Genomic DNA, 16,606 nt, shown 5'->3' on the forward strand with positions numbered 1-16,606 from the left:
TGCTTTCATAGTATCCTCTCAAAGATTTTTATTATGTACAATGTTAGTGTGACTTCCCTGCCATCACTGCTGCCTCCTTTGTAAAACTGAGCTATATCTGCAGTTTTGTACTAAAAGAAATATGATCTGACTGCACAGTTTGTTATAATGTTTTCTACATGCTGTACTCTATAAACTTTTATGTTGCAGAGCATCTGTGCTAAGTCAGACAGTGAACCATGTTGTGATTGGGTTGGTGAAGATGGAGCTGGGCATTATGTGAAAATGGTTCACAATGGTATTGAATATGGAGACATGCAGCTCATCTGTGAAGCTTACCATCTCATGAAAACTGGTCTTGGCATGGATTGTGATGAAATGAGTGAGGTAATATTCATGACTTAGCCTTTTCTTTCATTTTTGTGTTACTCTGCATACTTTTTGCAGGTGAATACAAAAAAATCATTGTGTAAATATTAGAAGAAAAAGAAATTACATGATAGAAAAAAAGATTTACAATAGGTATGATAAGTTATCATGCCAGTTATTGGGAAATGTGGAAATCCGAGACAGAACTTTAAATCACAGAATATAGATATTTAACCCTTTGAGGGTCGACAGGCCCTCTCCGAGACTCATTCTCAGGGTCGGCCAAATTTAAAAAAAAAAAAAAATAAATAATTTTTTATGAAAAGATAGAGAATCTTTTCCCGATCATAATGACACCAAAAATATGAAATTTGATGGAAAACTTACGGAATTATGCTCTCGCAAAGTTAGCGGTCTCGGCGATGTTTACGGATCGGCGATTTTGCCCACTTTGAGCCCCATTTTCAGCCAGTTCCACTGTACTAGTCGACAAAAAACATGAATATTTCGCTAGAACTCCATATTTTCTATTGAATGAGTGCAAGAAACCACCCATTTACCAATTTCAACTATCCAGTTCAGTGGTCAGAATTTAGCAATTTTGCCAATTTCACACAAATTTCAAAAGATGCCAATTTCCGAATAGGGTCCAGAACAAACAAGAAATACATTCCTGGCACTAAAATGACATTTCCTCTGTTCATTAGTCACGTCTCAAGGTCCCTCTTACATTCTTTTGCTTTCCACTTTGAATTTTTATTCTCACAAATAATAGAAGATTTACTGTTATGCAGACTACTGCATTAGTGTAAAAAATGGTATGAATCATATTGGCGCACTTGCAAAAGAATATTAGACTCACCAGTTGGACGCTTGGCATGATTTGTTTACTTTTGTACTTTGGTAAAAATCGAACATTTCTGCTACTTTGAGCTCAATTTCAAGGTACTTTTCATTGTAAAACCAGTCAGAATCATCTCAATTTCTATGATATGCCTTCCATTCTATAAAATGAGACCAAGAAAACTAGAATACAACAATAAATACCATACAAAAATACAGTGCAAAGTCGCTGTTTTATTCCAAAAAAGGGTCAGTTTTTTTTTCTCATTATGCACTGTGTGCTGCAGGATTTTTTTTATACCGTGCACACTGACCACATAGACCCATTCTTTCATATGGAGGCCTACCAGCTTTCTCCCACTAGATTTGAGGGCGCTAGAATTTAGGCGTACTAGTACGTCAAAAACTCTGGGTCGTAAGCCGTACTAGTACGTCTGAAACCCTCAAAGGGTTAAAGCAGGAGTAAATACAGCAGCTTCATGGTTTTTTCTAGGAAAAGAAATTATATATCTATGGGCAAATAGTAACTATTTTATAGACAGTACTTTATAATAAAATAAGCTTGATGTCTTGTATTAAATATGGGGCACTGTGAGCATAGTTCTGCTCCAGTAACCACAGTAATTGCCAACATATTGTCTGGATTATGATTGTTGTTAATTTGAAGCATTTGTTATTTCAGGTGTTCACGAAATGGAATCAAGGGGAACTCGATTCATTCCTTATTGAAATTACTGCCAATATCTTGAAATTTAAAGATACTGATGGTAAGTAAATTTTTCCACAGACATTGCATATCTTTCCATTCATCTGTTAAACCATCCATCCTACAGGGTCATGTATCCTTTCATCTGTCCATCAGTTCATCTGAACTTTCATTTTATTTCTACTCCTGAATGTTGATCATTCAAGGGCAGTTCATATATGACAGTCTCGGGTACCTAAGCCTTTCAGAAGTTTCTCTCTGACTTTATCATGAGTAGTGCTGCTGCACCTGGCAAAGCTACATCTCTTAGAATTCTTGATTAGCAGTTTTTTCACCAAGGTATGGCGATCCAGAGAAGGAAATGCTGTCTTGTGAGAAGTACACGGGCATCAGTTAAAATGACCAGTCAGTCGCTCACCATCCTCACCCATCCTTCAGAATATAAACAGCGTTCTTCCCATCTGCAGAACTAACACACTGGCCATTTCCCACCAAGGCAGCCTGACCCGAAGAAGAAGAATTGCTTTGCTATACTACAGTTTTTATTAATATTTTTTAATCGCATCAGCATTTCCCCCCAAGACTGCATATATGAAAATTTTTCATAGAATTTTAATACAGGATTATATAACGTGTATTTTTGTTGTGAAAGACATTGCTTGTACTTTTGAAAGTCATTATTGGAATGTTTCACTTTGGGTCAATATTGTACCGTGATACACATATAACCCGCACATAAAAGAGAGAAGCTTACGACGACGTTTCAGTCCGACTTGGACCATTGACAAAGTCACACTAACCAGAAGTGGAGCAGGACGGCTATATATAGGCAGGAGCACAAAAATAGTGTTAGGCTTGCCGACACTAACAATGCTCTTTTCTGTCACGTCAGAGATCATAGCCATCCTATTGACTGGTCTTCTGCTAAAACTGCCTTCCCTACTTCCGACTCGAACAGTCGCCATCTAGTTGAATCCTCTCTAATACACAACTTTCCTTGTATGAACCTTAGCCCTGGCTTCGTCTCTGTAGATGCCTTCCTCTCCCGCTACATTGTAAAATGCTTCAAACTTCAGAACACCCGTGACTTAACCTGACTCCTCATTTTTTCTTTTTTCTTTTTCTTTTTCTTCTTCTCCCTCTTCCCTTTTCCTCTTTCCTTTTCTCCTCTGGGTTGTCTTTCTCTCTTCTGTCTCGTGTTTCTGTTCCTTCATTTATTTCCCACTTCCCCTTTCACGCACTTCTGTGCGCTTGCTCTCCCTCAGTGGGCACCTAGCTCTCTTGCAGTGCTCCCCTTCCTTTGTTTTTGACTGGCTCGTCGTCCTTATTTCCCACTTCTACCACTACCTCTTCTACTACTACTACTACTACTACTACTGATGAAATTAAGACACATGTGCGGATGTCTGGTTGTCTTTGTTGTGGACGTTTTGCCATCCAGTGGCTGGCTGGATGGCAAAACGTCTATGATAGGGATGCCCGGGTGTTGCGCATGTGTCTTAATTTCATCTTGTCGGTATTATACCATTCTTGTACTACTACTACTACTACTACCACCACATCTTCCTGCCTATATATAGCCGTCCTGCTCCACTTCTGGTTAGTGTGACTTTGTCAATGGTCCAAGTCGGACCGAAATGTCGTCGTAAGCTTCTCTTTTATGTGCGGGTTATTTGTGTATCGTTCCAGTCACGGTATTGTGCCTTTTTTTGTTATTTATTGTACCGTGATGTTTGTGCCCTTGCAAGGTAGCTAGAGAATGAGTATAGTGAATGTGGTATCTTTATATCGCCCTCCCTTGTGGAAAATAGCCAATGTGGATGTATTGTGGTTTTTTAATCTGTAATGTATGGATAGTAATATCTTCTTTCTTTCAACATACTGGCCATATCCCACCAAGGTGGGGTGGCCCAAAAGGAAAAACAAAAGTTTCTCCTTTTACATTTAGTAATATACACAGGAGAAAGGATTACTAGCCCCTTGCTCCTGGCATTTTAGTCACCTCTTACGACATGCATGACTTACGGAGGAAGAATTCTGTTCCACTTCCCCATGGAGAAGTGGAAATAAACAAGAACAAGAACTAGTAAGAAAAATAGAAGAAAACCCAGAGGGGTGTGTATATATACAGTGGACCCCCGCATAACGATTACCTCCGAATGTGACCAATTATGTAAGTGTATTTATGTAAGTGCGTTTGTATATGTATGTTTGGGGGTCTGAAATGGACTAATCTACTTCACAATATTTCTTATGGGAACAAATTCGGTCAGTACTGGCACCTGAACATACTTCTGGAGTGAAAAAATATTGTTAACCGGGGGTCCACTGTATATGGTTGTACATGCAAGTGTAGTGTGACCTAAATGTAAGTACGGTGGACCCTCGGTTATTGGCCGTAATCTGTTCCAGAAGGTCGGCCTAAGACTGAAATGGCTGAAAACCGAATTAATATTTCCCCTAAGAATTAATGGAAATACAATTAATCCGTTCCAGACAAAAATATTCACAAAAAAACAAAAAAAAATTTTAACAATTATATAAGTACATGTATTACATACCTTTATTGGAGGCTAATGCTGGCTTCTGGAAGATAGGGAGGAAAGAGGGAGGAGTTAGTGTTTGGAAGGGGAATCCCCCTCCATAAAGACTAGGTAACAAAGCCTTCTTTGGGGTTACTTCCCTTCTTTGTCTTTTAATGCCACTAGGACCAGCTTGAGAGTCGCTGAACCCCTGTCGCACAAAATAACTGTCAAGAGTGTTCTGTTTCTGGCATCTCTTTAAGATTTCCCTGAAGTAGGACAGGGTTTTGTCACTAAACATGTTGCAGATATAGCTTGTTTCAGCTTGGTCAAGGTGGTATTTCTCTACAAAAGCTTGCATCTTAGTCCACATTGCACACACCTCTTTAATCTCTGAAGAAGGCACCATCTTCACTCCCTCTGCCGCTGCCTCCTCTGAAGCAAGTTCCTCAGCTGCAATCTGTTGCTGTTCGAATTGAAGCTCTTGCAGCTCTTCGGTGGTTAGCTCTTCCCTGTGGTCCTCCATCAACTCTTCCACATCCTCCCCACTCACCCCCAACCCCAGGGGCTTCCCCAGTGCCACAATAGAGTCCACAGGGTCGGCAGGGTCAGGGTTAGTCTCAAACCCTTCAAAATCCCTCTCTTGGACACAACCTGGCCACAGTTTTCTCCAAGCAGAGTTCAAAGTCCTTACCTATAAGTCTTATGCAATTGAGGATAGTGAAGTGATCTTTCCAGAACTCTTTTAGGGTCAACTGAGTGTCAGAGGTCACTTCAAAGCACTTTTCAAACACTGCTTTTGTGTAGAGTTTTTTAAGTTAGAAATGACCTGCTGGTCCAAGGGCTGGAGGAGAGGAGTGGTGTTAGGAGGCAAAAACTTAACTTTTATAAAATTGAAGTCCCTAAACACTTGGTCTTCCAAGTCTGGAGGATATGCAGGAGCATTGTCCAGTACCAGGAGGCACTTGAGTGGCAATTTCTTTTCCAGGGGGTATTTTTTCACACTTTAGCCAAACACATCATTAACCCCCACTCTGAAAATTTGCCTTGTGACCCATGCCTTTTGATTGACTTTCCACATCACACACAATCTATTCTTGACAACATTGCTGTTATTGAACACTGGGATTTTCCGAGTGATATACCAGCAAAGGCTTCACTTTAAAATCCCCACTAGCATTAGCACACAACAAAAGAGTAAGCCTGTCTTTCATAGGCTTATGTCCTGTCTGTGCCTTTTCCTCCTGTGTGATGTAGGTCCTGTTTGGATTTTCTTCCAAAACAGGCCTGTTTTGTCACAATTGAACACTTGTTGGGGTTTTAATTGTTCAGCTTTTACATAGTCCTTGAACTCCTGTACGTACTTTTCAGCTGCTTTTTTGTCAGAACTTGCAGCCTCTTCATGCCTTACAACACTGTGTATGCCACTACACTTCTTAAATCTCTCAAATCACCCTTTGTTGGCCCTAAATTCACTACCAGCAGCACTTATTCCAGGAGTTTCCTGTAGAAGATCCTCATGTAACTGCTTTGCCTTCTCACAAATAATAGATTCTACAATACTGTCTCCCACTACATGTAATTCTTTTTCCTTAATCCACAATAACAACAACTTTTCTATCTGTACCATTATCGGTGACCTTTTTCATTATAAAACTTACTCCTTTCGCAACTTTAGCATCCTTGATTTGTTCTTTGCCAGGATGGATGTTAATGTTGATTTGTTTTCCCGTACATCCTGGCAAGTTCCAGCACTCGCATACCACTCTCGTATTTATCAACCACTTCACCCTTAAATTCCATGGTGTTTCTCACTTTCTTTACCACAGGAACTTTACTAGGAACTTTCTTTGAAGCATGGTTACTTATTTCGCAGTTGCTCTGCAAAAAAAAAAAAATGGAAAACGAGCAAAATGTCTGGATGTATGAGCAGAAGCTTCCTTACACACTGAGAAACACAGCCAGACTGACACGCAAGCGGCCCCAGCCGGCAGACGGACGCATCCGAAACAGCTGATCATCGAAATAACTGCCGATCACCAGGAGCCAAAAAAACAGCCGATGGCCGAGTTGGCCGATAACAGGAACGGCCGATATCCGAGGGTCCACTGTAGAAGTAGCAAGACATACCTGAAATCTTGCATGTTTGAGACAGAAAAAAAGGCACCAGCAAGCCTACCATCATGTAAAACAATTACAGGTTTTAGTTTTACTCACTTTGCAGGATGGTAGTACTTCCCTGGGTGGTTGCTGTCTACCAACCTACTACTTAGGGGATAGTAATATATGTACATACAGTGGACCTTCGGATAACACCTGGAATGACTGACGCCATAATTGGATAACACCTTGCTTTGGCGTAAAAAAATTGGCTCGGATAACGCCTAAAAACTTGGTTAGGAGCTTTCGTCCCGAACGTGTCCACACAGCGCCCTGAGTGGGCCCAGCCACTCACCCCGTGTACTAGCCACTGTGCCATTGTTTACAAGCCAGTAAGGATGATTCCACTCATACATGCGATACATTTTGTATTATTTCATTGTTTTTAGTGCTTGTAACTGCTAAATAAGCAACCATGGGCCCAAAGAAAACTTCTAGTGCCAACCCTGTGGTAAAAAGGGTGAGGTGTACTATCGAATTAAAAAAGGAGATAATAGAAAAGTAAAAGAGTGGAGTGCATATCTCAGAGTTGGAAAAGTTATACAACAAACCCCATTCAACCATCACTATTATCTTGCACAATGAAAAGGCAATCAAGGAAGCTGTTGTTGCAAAAGGTGCAAGTGTGCTTACAAAACAGATTGCAAATACTACTTGAAGATGTGGAGAAACTGTTGTTGGTGTGGATAAATGAGAAACTATTATCAGGAGATAGTATTTCTTAGTCAGTAATATGTGAAAAGGCAAGGCAGTTGCATGAGGATCTCATTAAGAAAAATACCTCCAAATAGTGCTGCTGTTGATGAATTTAAGGCCAGCGAAGGCTGGTTTGAGAGATTTAAGAATCGTAGTGGCATACACAGTGTGATATGGCACGGTGAGGCTGCCAGTTCTGACAAAAAAGCGGCATCCTCTACCGTCTCATCACTCATCAGCAGGTCCACAATAAGGGCAAGTGTGATGTTATTATTGTTTTATTGTGCATGTATCATTGTTTTCTGTGTAGGGAAATGTATATTTCATGTAAAAAATTTTTGTTTAATACTTTTGGGTGTCTGGAATGGATTAACCCTTTGACTGTTTCAGGGCCCTCTCTGAAACTGTCATTCTATGTCGCCAAATATTCGAAAAAAAAAATTATTTTTTCTTATGAAAATGTTAGGAATATTTTTACTAGTGTTTTAAGCCTAAAAAAAAATTTTTGCCATCAGTACTTACCGAGATATAGAGCCGCAAAGTTTGCAGAAATTGACGTGCGTACAGCAACAGCGGCGACTGCCGCCCACCCGGTATTCTTTTATTTACTCTAATTCAAAGGTTTCTTGCATTTTTCAATATTTTTCTTTTCCAGGTAACTTATGTGGCCTGTGAGACCAATGTAAGGTGCATTGTTCAAATATACAGTGGACCCCCGGTTAACGATTTTAATCCGTGCAAGAGGGCTCATCGTTATGCGAAATAATCGTTATGCGAATGAATTTTCCCCATAAGAAATAATGGAAATAAAATTAATCCGTGCAAGACGCCCAAAAGTATGAAAAAAAATTTTTTTTACCACATGAAATGTTAATTTTAATACACACAAACTGAAAAAGGCATGCACAATTAAATGACACTTACTTTTATTGAAGATCTGGTGATGATTGATGGGATGGGAGGAGGGGAGAGCATTATCTTCTTACTGTTTAGAAGGGGAATCCCCTTCCATTAGGACTTGAGGTAGCAAGTCCTTTTCTGGGGTTACTTCCCTTCTTCTTTTAATGCCACTAGGACCAGCTTGAGAGTCACTGGACCTCTGTCGCACAACAAATCTGTCCATAGAGCTCTGTACCTCCCGTTCCTTCAAGACTTTCCTAAAATGGGCCATAACATTGTCATTGAAATAGTCACCAGCACGGCTTGCAACAGCTGTGTCAGGGTGATTTTCATCTATAAAGGTTTGCAGTTCAACCCACTGTGCACACATTTCCTTAATCTTTGAAGTAGGCACAATGGATTCCACAACTGGCATAGGCTTCTCAGGGTTAGCCCCAAACCCTTCAAAATCTTTCTTAATTTCCATACTAATTCTCACCCTTTTTACCACAGGGTTGGCACTAGAAGCTTTCTTGGGGCCCATGGTCACTTATTTTCCAGAAACAGCACCGAAAACACTGTAATAATACGAAATATTCCGAGTGTATGCTTGGATGTTACCGCGGAGGCTGGCTGGTAAACAATGGGACGGCCGGCACATGTGAGGGCACATTGGACGCGTCTCGGACGAAAATCGGTAAGCGGGTTTTTAATCGGTATGCGCGGCAAAAATTTTGCGATAAAAGTAATCGGTATGCGGAAAAATCGCTATGTGATGCCATCGTTATGCGGGGGTCCACTGTACACTCATTATTTACAACACAATAACAGAACAAACTTTATCACTATTAGTTTGTGTATACACTTTGTTTACACAAACAAACAATACAAAACAATGTTTATTACTATTGTTCCATAATATATATACATATGTACAGTCACTAACCACGTTCCTAGAACTGCTGCAGCTTGTGGAACTCTTTGAAACATGGGTATATGCAGAGGGGCACTTCACACTCCTCACACATAAAACGAGTGTCTCTGCGTGTTTGTGGGCGTTTTGTGGTATGCATACATACATAACACCTCTTCTGAGCATTTTTCTTGGCAGTAGTAGGAGGCAGTTGTATGGGGTAGTGATCACCAGGCCTCAAACGAGATGACGTCTGTGGGCGCTGGTCTATTGCAGGAGTTGCTCCTTTGTACTTTGCAATTATTTGTCTGATTACTGACAGGCAAAATTCACCATATTTTGGTGTTTTGTTGGTCTTCAACTTGTATATGTTATAAGCATTTAGCATAGAGATATCAACAAGATGGAAAAAAAGTTTGATATACCACTTATAACTCTTGCGTACACAGTCTGCAAACCCAATCTGCATGTCACATTTGTCCACTAAGCGCATATTGAGGTTGTAGTCCATGACAGCTGCAGGCTTTAGAATGGGTTCATTGGTCTCTCTGTTGTCCCTGCCACTGGGTACCATTTCGTTTGTGTGAACTGATGTCAACAATGTGACATCACGTTTGTCATGCCACCGAAATGCCATGATGTCATTGGCAGCAAAGGCTTGCACCTCACCTCTGCGAGTGCCAGCGTCGAACCTTGGCATATGTTTGCGATTACCACGCACTGTGCCACACACGTCTGTCAAGTTCACTCGCAAGAAATCACTGAGTAAGGGGCTTGTGTACCAGTTATCAGTAAATAACATATGCCCCTTACCAAGATATGGTTCCATCATTGTTCGAACCACATCACCAGAGATACCCAATAACTTCATGGTATGTCTCAAAGTATTACTGCCAGTGTACACAATAATATCTAAAACAAGACCACTTCTGCAATCACACAGTACAAATAGCTTTATACCAAAGCGTTTCCTCTTGCTTGGTATATATTGCTTGAATGAGAGTCTTCCTTTGAATAAAATCAAGGACTCATCAATAACAAGCTTCCTGAAGGGATAAAAATACATGCAGCACTTTTGTTTCAGGTACATAAACACATTTCTTATCTTATATAACCTGTCGCTTCTGTCAGGCCTGGTTTTGTCTGAAAAGTGTAACATACGCAACAGTATCAGGAAACGATTGACACCTATAATGTCACTAAAACCTGGAGTTGAAATCAGGCGATCTGTTGTCCAGTATGTGGTGACAGTGTGCTTATACACATGTGGCATAAGCATTATTGTGGCAAAAAACAGGTACATCTCTGCCACAGTTGTCTCCTTCCACTTGTGTAGCCGTGATTTTGGTGAGAGAATTGTATTTGCCATGGTGTATTCACAGTATGTGTTGGTTTCCCTGACAATGATGTCCATCAGGGGTTCATCGAAGAATAACTCAAAGCAGTCCAGTTCACTGGCATTGTTCCCAAGTGGACAAGATGGCTTTATTCCACTTTGTGTTTCATCAAAGTCATGGGGACTGGGAACAAACTCGTCACCGTCCTGCCAATCCCAGATGCGGTCTGCTGGTGGGGTCTGGATATTGTACCGTGGTTGTGGCTGTGGTTGTGGCTGTGCAGGTTGTGGTGGTGCAGGTTGTGGCAGTGTGGGGTAGGGTGAGGCTGGTTGGTCTGCTGAGTCAGCCGCGTGGCTAGTAGCGTGGCCCGGTGATGGTGCCACATGGGCCGTGCCACCCTCACTATCACCACCACTGCCTCCTCCCTCACTGTCACCATTCATACCCATCGTTACAATATCGTCATCTTCACTATCAGGTCGTGGTGTTGGGCCACGGGATGTGCTCCCAGAGTTTCTCCTTCCCCTTGGAACAACATATGAAACACTACCAGACCGCATGCTACGTCGTACATACTGGCGCTTCACTGGGGAATATTCACTCTCACTGTCACTAGAACTGCTTTCAATGACTTTGAAATCACTATCACTATCACTATCACTGCTATCATCAGGGTGTTGTACACGACCAAATAGTTTCCTCTTTCGTCCTGGTACAGGCGAACGTGAACGTGAACAAGCCGGCACAGCACCAGAGGTCGAAGGTTGTGGGTCATCTGGGTTTTCGTCACTATTTACGTTATCCTGGGCACTTTTTTCGGTAACACTCACTTGAAAACCCTTGAATTCACTGTCACTGACACTTTCATCGCTGTTAGAGCTATCACTTGGGAACAAAAGACCTCCAATCCGCCGAGGAGTGAGGAACTTCTTACCGAGAGGCATGGTGAAAATGGACTGACAACATGGCGTTCCCACAATGCACCGCTAGGTCCCAGATTTTTTTCACAGGGTGCACACCGACCACTGAGACCCATTCTCTCCCGTGTAGGCCTATCAGGCCTTTGGCGCTCGATTTGAAGCCGCTAGAATTTGTGCGTATAAATACGTCAGAAACATTGGCTCGTAAGACGTATTTATACGTCGGAAACAGTCAAAGGGTTAATTGGATTTCCTTTATTTCTTATGGGGATAATTAATTCGGTTCAAGGCTAAATCGGTTAAAGCCTAGCTCTCTGGCACGGATTAAAGGCGTTATCCAAGGGTCCACCGTACATACAGCAGGCATGTGTGAGTGTATTAGATAGGAGTGAATGGAGACAAATGGTTTTTGGGACTATACAATCTGTTGGAGTGTGAGCAGGGTAATATTTTTGTGAAGGGATTCATGGAAACTGGTTAGCCAGACTAAAGTCTTGGAGATGGGAAGTACAATGCCTGCACTTTGGGTTTGGGATATTTGCTGTTTGGGGTGACATTTGAACTGCCATATTTGTGCTCCTCTTCAAAGATACCTCGCCTAATTGTGGTTGCAGGGGTCGAGACTCAGCTCCTGGCCCCGCCTCTTCACTGATCGCTACTAGGTCCTCTCTCTCTGCTCCCTGAGCTTTATCATACCTCGTCTTAAAGCTATGTATGGTTCCTGCCTCCACTACATCAGTTACTAGACTATTTCACTTCCTGACAACTCTGAAGAATTACTTACTAACATCCCTTTGACTCAGATGAGTCTTCAACTTCCAATTGTGACCCCTTGTTTCTGTGTCCCCTCTCTGAAACATCCTGTCTCTGTCTACCTTATCTATTCTACACAGTATTTTGTATGTTATCATCATCTCTCCCCTAACCCTCCTGTCCCCTTAGCTCCGAAGCTAACTTTGTTGCAAACTTTTGCTCTGAGTACAGTGATTTTGTGAATGATGGTGAAAGTGTTTTTCTTTTTTGGGCCATCCTGCCTTGGTGGGAGATGGCCGGCATGTTGAAAAAAAAATGTTAATTCATGTATATAATATCTTCTTTCTTTTCTTTGTTGCATATATTATATATTTTCTAATTACTTTAAACCTCTAAATCATTTGTGTAATGCCTCTTGGTAATAAATTGTCACAGGTATTTCTCTTTTTTATGCCACACTGTATTATTTTTAAGGCTCTCCACTGGTGGAAAAAATTCGAGATGCTGCCGGTCAGAAGGGTACTGGCAAATGGACAGCAATATCTGGACTGGACTATGGTACTCCTACTACACTTATTGCAGAGTCTGTATTTGCTCGCTGTTTATCATCATTGAAGGTGATTATATAGTTAATGTATGGTTCTTCTAGAGGGCTTGTTGAGGTGGTTAGGATATTTAGAAAGGATGGAACAAAGTAGAATGACTTGGAGGGCGTATAAATCTGTAGTGGAAGGAAGGCAGGGTAGGGGGGTCATCCTGGAAAAGGTTGGAGGGAGGGGTAAAGGAGGTTTTGTGTGCTTCCAGCAAGCATACGTGAGAGTGTTAGATAGGAGTGAGTGGAGGCAAATGGTTTTATGTCTTGACATGGTGTTGGAGTGTGAGAAAAGTAATGTTTATGAAGGTATTCAGGGGAAACCAGTTAGCTGGACTCGGGTCTTGGAGATAGAAAGTACAGTGCCTGCACTTTGAAGAAGGGGTGGAGATATGTTGCAGTCTTTAAACTGTAGTGTAGGCATGCCTCTGGCAGGACAGTGATGAAATGAAGATTTTTTTTTTTTTTTTTTTTTTTTTTTTTTTTTTTAATAGCTCGCCCTGCCTCGGTGGGTAATGGTCAATGTGTTAAAAAAGAAACTTCTAGATTTAGGACAAAAAAATATTTTATTTTACATGAATTTAATATAAAATATTCTTTCCTATAATATTGCTGTTGATGCATTAATTCTTGATTAAATACAGTATTTTCTATATGTTAGTGAAATAGTATTATTTACTACTTGTAAACACAATTATGTTGAGATTTAGCATTACTTTATTTTTGTCTGCACATATTTCTTCACGATCTTGTCTGCAGGATGAACGTGTGAAAGCCAGTAATGTTTTGGAAGGTCCTGGAGAAGCTGAATATTCTGGCGATAAGCAAGCATTTATAGAAAATATTAGAAAGGTGAGATACTTATTTATATGATAAAATGGCATAATTATGAAGATTGGTTTTGTCTTGTCCCAAGGCCTCTTCAACTAGGAATAAGTCAGAGCTGAGAAGGTATGTTATAAGAGCTATAACCCAACTGTCTTGGTGTGGAGGTCTTTAATCAAATGCATACGTTCAGTGATTTCACTTTTTCTGGTTTGAGTTTATTGTAGTATTTAGTAATATTTATTGTTGCTTACCTCAAATTACTATATTACAATGCTCCTCTTTTTGGTTTAGTATGTTTTTGAGAGTATCAGACTAGATGCTATAGTTATCTTGTAGTTTATGGAATTCTTGTTTCTTGATGGCCTGCAATTCATTGGAGGTTTCCTTTGATAAATCCAATAAGATTGTTTTGTTATAGTTAGGGCTGTGAGGTGATATTGGTGTTGGTCCTTCCATGTGTAATTAGATATGAAGAGTTCCTGTGTATTCTTTGGTTGTTCTTGACACTTCCATTATTTTTGCTTCTTGTCATGTTACTCCCCTTAAGGGAAGTTCCTTGATGCTGGTGAGGAGCTCTTGATCTAGGGAATTGAATCTGTGATCCAGTTCCCTGAATAACTTCCATCCCCCCCCCTCCCACAGGTGCCATACAATCCCTATGGGTTTAGCACTCCCCCATGATAATTGTCATGTTACTCTAGATTCTAGTATATAGTATGTAGATGGTGGTATTGATTGTTCAGATTGTTGAGGCGGGGTATGACATGTCAAGCAGCATCTGCTAATGCAGTACTGTACTGTATAACCCCTCAACAATCCAAACGTGTATATATATGTTCTTACTGCCAGTGCCCCAAAAGTATATATACGTTTAATTTTTCCTACCTCCAAATTTGGCATGATTGGCCTGAGATGCACCATATTAAAAAAATCTGGGACCACTTAATACCTTGTGGGAGCGCCAGTTAAATTGAGCACTAGCTAGAGCAAACAGTGTGGCAAACGCCAAGGATTCACTGTTGTAATGTCATATTAACACTCCCCGTTTAAGAGTAAAGTGGTGTTAACCCCAAGTTTAGGGTCTGTCTATCTGTCACTGTCTCTTTATCTCTGTCTCACAGGTACACATAAATACAATTACACATAGTGTGAATTGCCTAGGATAACCTAAAAAATCCAAAGTGCTATACTGTGCTTGTAGATATAATGCATAAGAATACCTGTTGGCTCAGAGTGGCTCTCTCTGAGACACAAATAATCGGAGACAAAGGTGCCGACACTCATCAAATGTCAACCCTTATCTCATCTTATCTCTGCACCCTGCTGGTGCCCATCAAATGTCATCCCTTATCTCATCTTATCACTGCCCTCCCAGATGCTTGTCACTGACACTTATCTTACACATTACTTAAAGGGAACTTTTCTTCTTCTACCTTCTTCCATCTTCTTCCTCCTTCCATCTTCTTCCTCCTTCCATCCTCTTCCTCCTTCTATACTCCCGTGTATCCAGAACATTGCTGGGACCTATAAATACTTCGTATATATTCCTAGACAATAGTAAATGACCAAGGCAGATGTAAATGTCCATCTGTCAGTGTGTTTGTGACAATTTGAGTACAATTTGCAGAGATTGGTGGATGAATTTGGTAGGGTGTGCAAAAGAAGAAAATTGAAGGTGAATACAGGAAAGAGTAAGGTTATGAGGATAAAAAGATTAGGTGATGAAAGATTGGATATCAGATTGGAGGGAGAGAGTATGGAGGAGGTGAATGTATTCAGATATTTGGGAGTGGACGTGTCAGCGGATGGGTCTATGAAAGATGAGGTGAATCATAGAATTGATGAGGGGAAAAGGGTGAGTGGTGCACTTAGGAGTCTGTGGAGACAAAGAACTTTGTCCTTGGAGGCAAAGAGGGGAATGTATGAGAGTATAGTTTTACCAACGCTCTTATATGGGTGTGAAGCATGGGTGATGAATGTTGCAGCGAGGAGAAGGCTGGAGGCAGTGGAGATGTCATGTCTGAGAGCAATGTGTGGTGTGAATATAATGCAGAGAATTCGTAGTTTGGAAGTTAGGAGGAGGTGCGGGATTACCAAAACTGTTGTCCAGAGGGCTGAGGAAGGGTTGTTGAGGTGGTTCGGACATGTGGAGAGAATGGAGCGAAACAGAATAACTTCAAGAGTGTATCAGTCTGTAGTGGAAGGAAGGCGGGGTAGGGGTCGGCCTAGGAAAGGTTGGAGGGAGTGGGTAAAGGAGGTTTTGTGTGCGAGGGGCTTGGACTTCCAGCAGGCATGCGTGAGCGTGTTTGATAGGAGTGAATGGAGACAAATCGTTTTTAATACTTGACGTGCTGTTGGAGTGTGAGCAAAGTAACATTTATGAAGGGGTTGAGGGAAACCGGCAGGCCGGACTTGAGTCCTGGAGATGGGAAGTACAGTGCCTGCACTCTGAAGGAGGGGTGTTAATGTTGCAGTTTAAAAACTGTAGTGTAAAGCACCCTTCTGGCAAGACAGTGATGGAGTGAATGATGGTGAAAGTTTTTCTTTTTCGGGCCACCCTGCCTTGGTGGGAATCAGCCAGTGTGATAATAAAAAAAAAAATAATATTAGTGTCAGAACAAAGATTGGTTATGAAATGACAAGAACTACTATAAATTGTAATTATCAGAACATAAAAATTATATAAAATAAAATGAGAAAAAAAGGTATTTCGGCAACACTTCTGCAAGCGGCAAGACTAGATGTTGCCGTTAGGTGAGCATTAAGTTCCAACTTTGCAGCCTCATATCTCAGTAAGTACTGACCCTGTTTTTTTTTTTTTTTTTTTAATCCTATAACACTTAGAAAAAATTTTCTCTTTCAATTAAAATTTTTTTATTTTTCAAAATATTCGGGGCATTGGGCGAGAGAATGTATATATATGTTTGGACCGTTTAGGGGATAATAAGCACTAAAAGTGTAATTCTGACTTGATTTGATCATTGCATCACATTTTTTAGTGAGTATTGGCAATTTCTTTACTATTGTTTTTAAAATAAAAAAATTGTGCTTGTCTTGACTGCAAGCCAATGACTTAGCCCATACAGTGGAACCTCAGAAGTCGAACGTA

The 16,606-nt window shown here is 40.9% G+C and overlaps 1 protein-coding gene across 3 annotated transcripts in view; it reads left to right on the forward strand.

Moving 5' to 3' along the window:
• Window positions 1-16,606, forward strand: part of Pgd (phosphogluconate dehydrogenase) — a 138,898-nt gene that overhangs the window by 109,349 nt on the left and 12,943 nt on the right. For all 3 annotated transcript variants that reach the window (XM_070096588.1, XM_070096587.1, XM_070096586.1), the window contains 4 exons: window positions 190-366; window positions 1,874-1,958; window positions 12,552-12,694; window positions 13,429-13,521. In XM_070096588.1, coding sequence (XP_069952689.1) covers window positions 190-366; window positions 1,874-1,958; window positions 12,552-12,694; window positions 13,429-13,521 — 498 coding nt within the window. The remainder of the gene's footprint in view (window positions 1-189; window positions 367-1,873; window positions 1,959-12,551; window positions 12,695-13,428; window positions 13,522-16,606) is intronic.

The sequence above is a fragment of the Cherax quadricarinatus genome, chromosome 54 (assembly GCF_038502225.1).
Source record: "Cherax quadricarinatus isolate ZL_2023a chromosome 54, ASM3850222v1, whole genome shotgun sequence".
Classification (NCBI taxonomy): Eukaryota; Metazoa; Arthropoda; class Malacostraca; order Decapoda; family Parastacidae; genus Cherax; species Cherax quadricarinatus.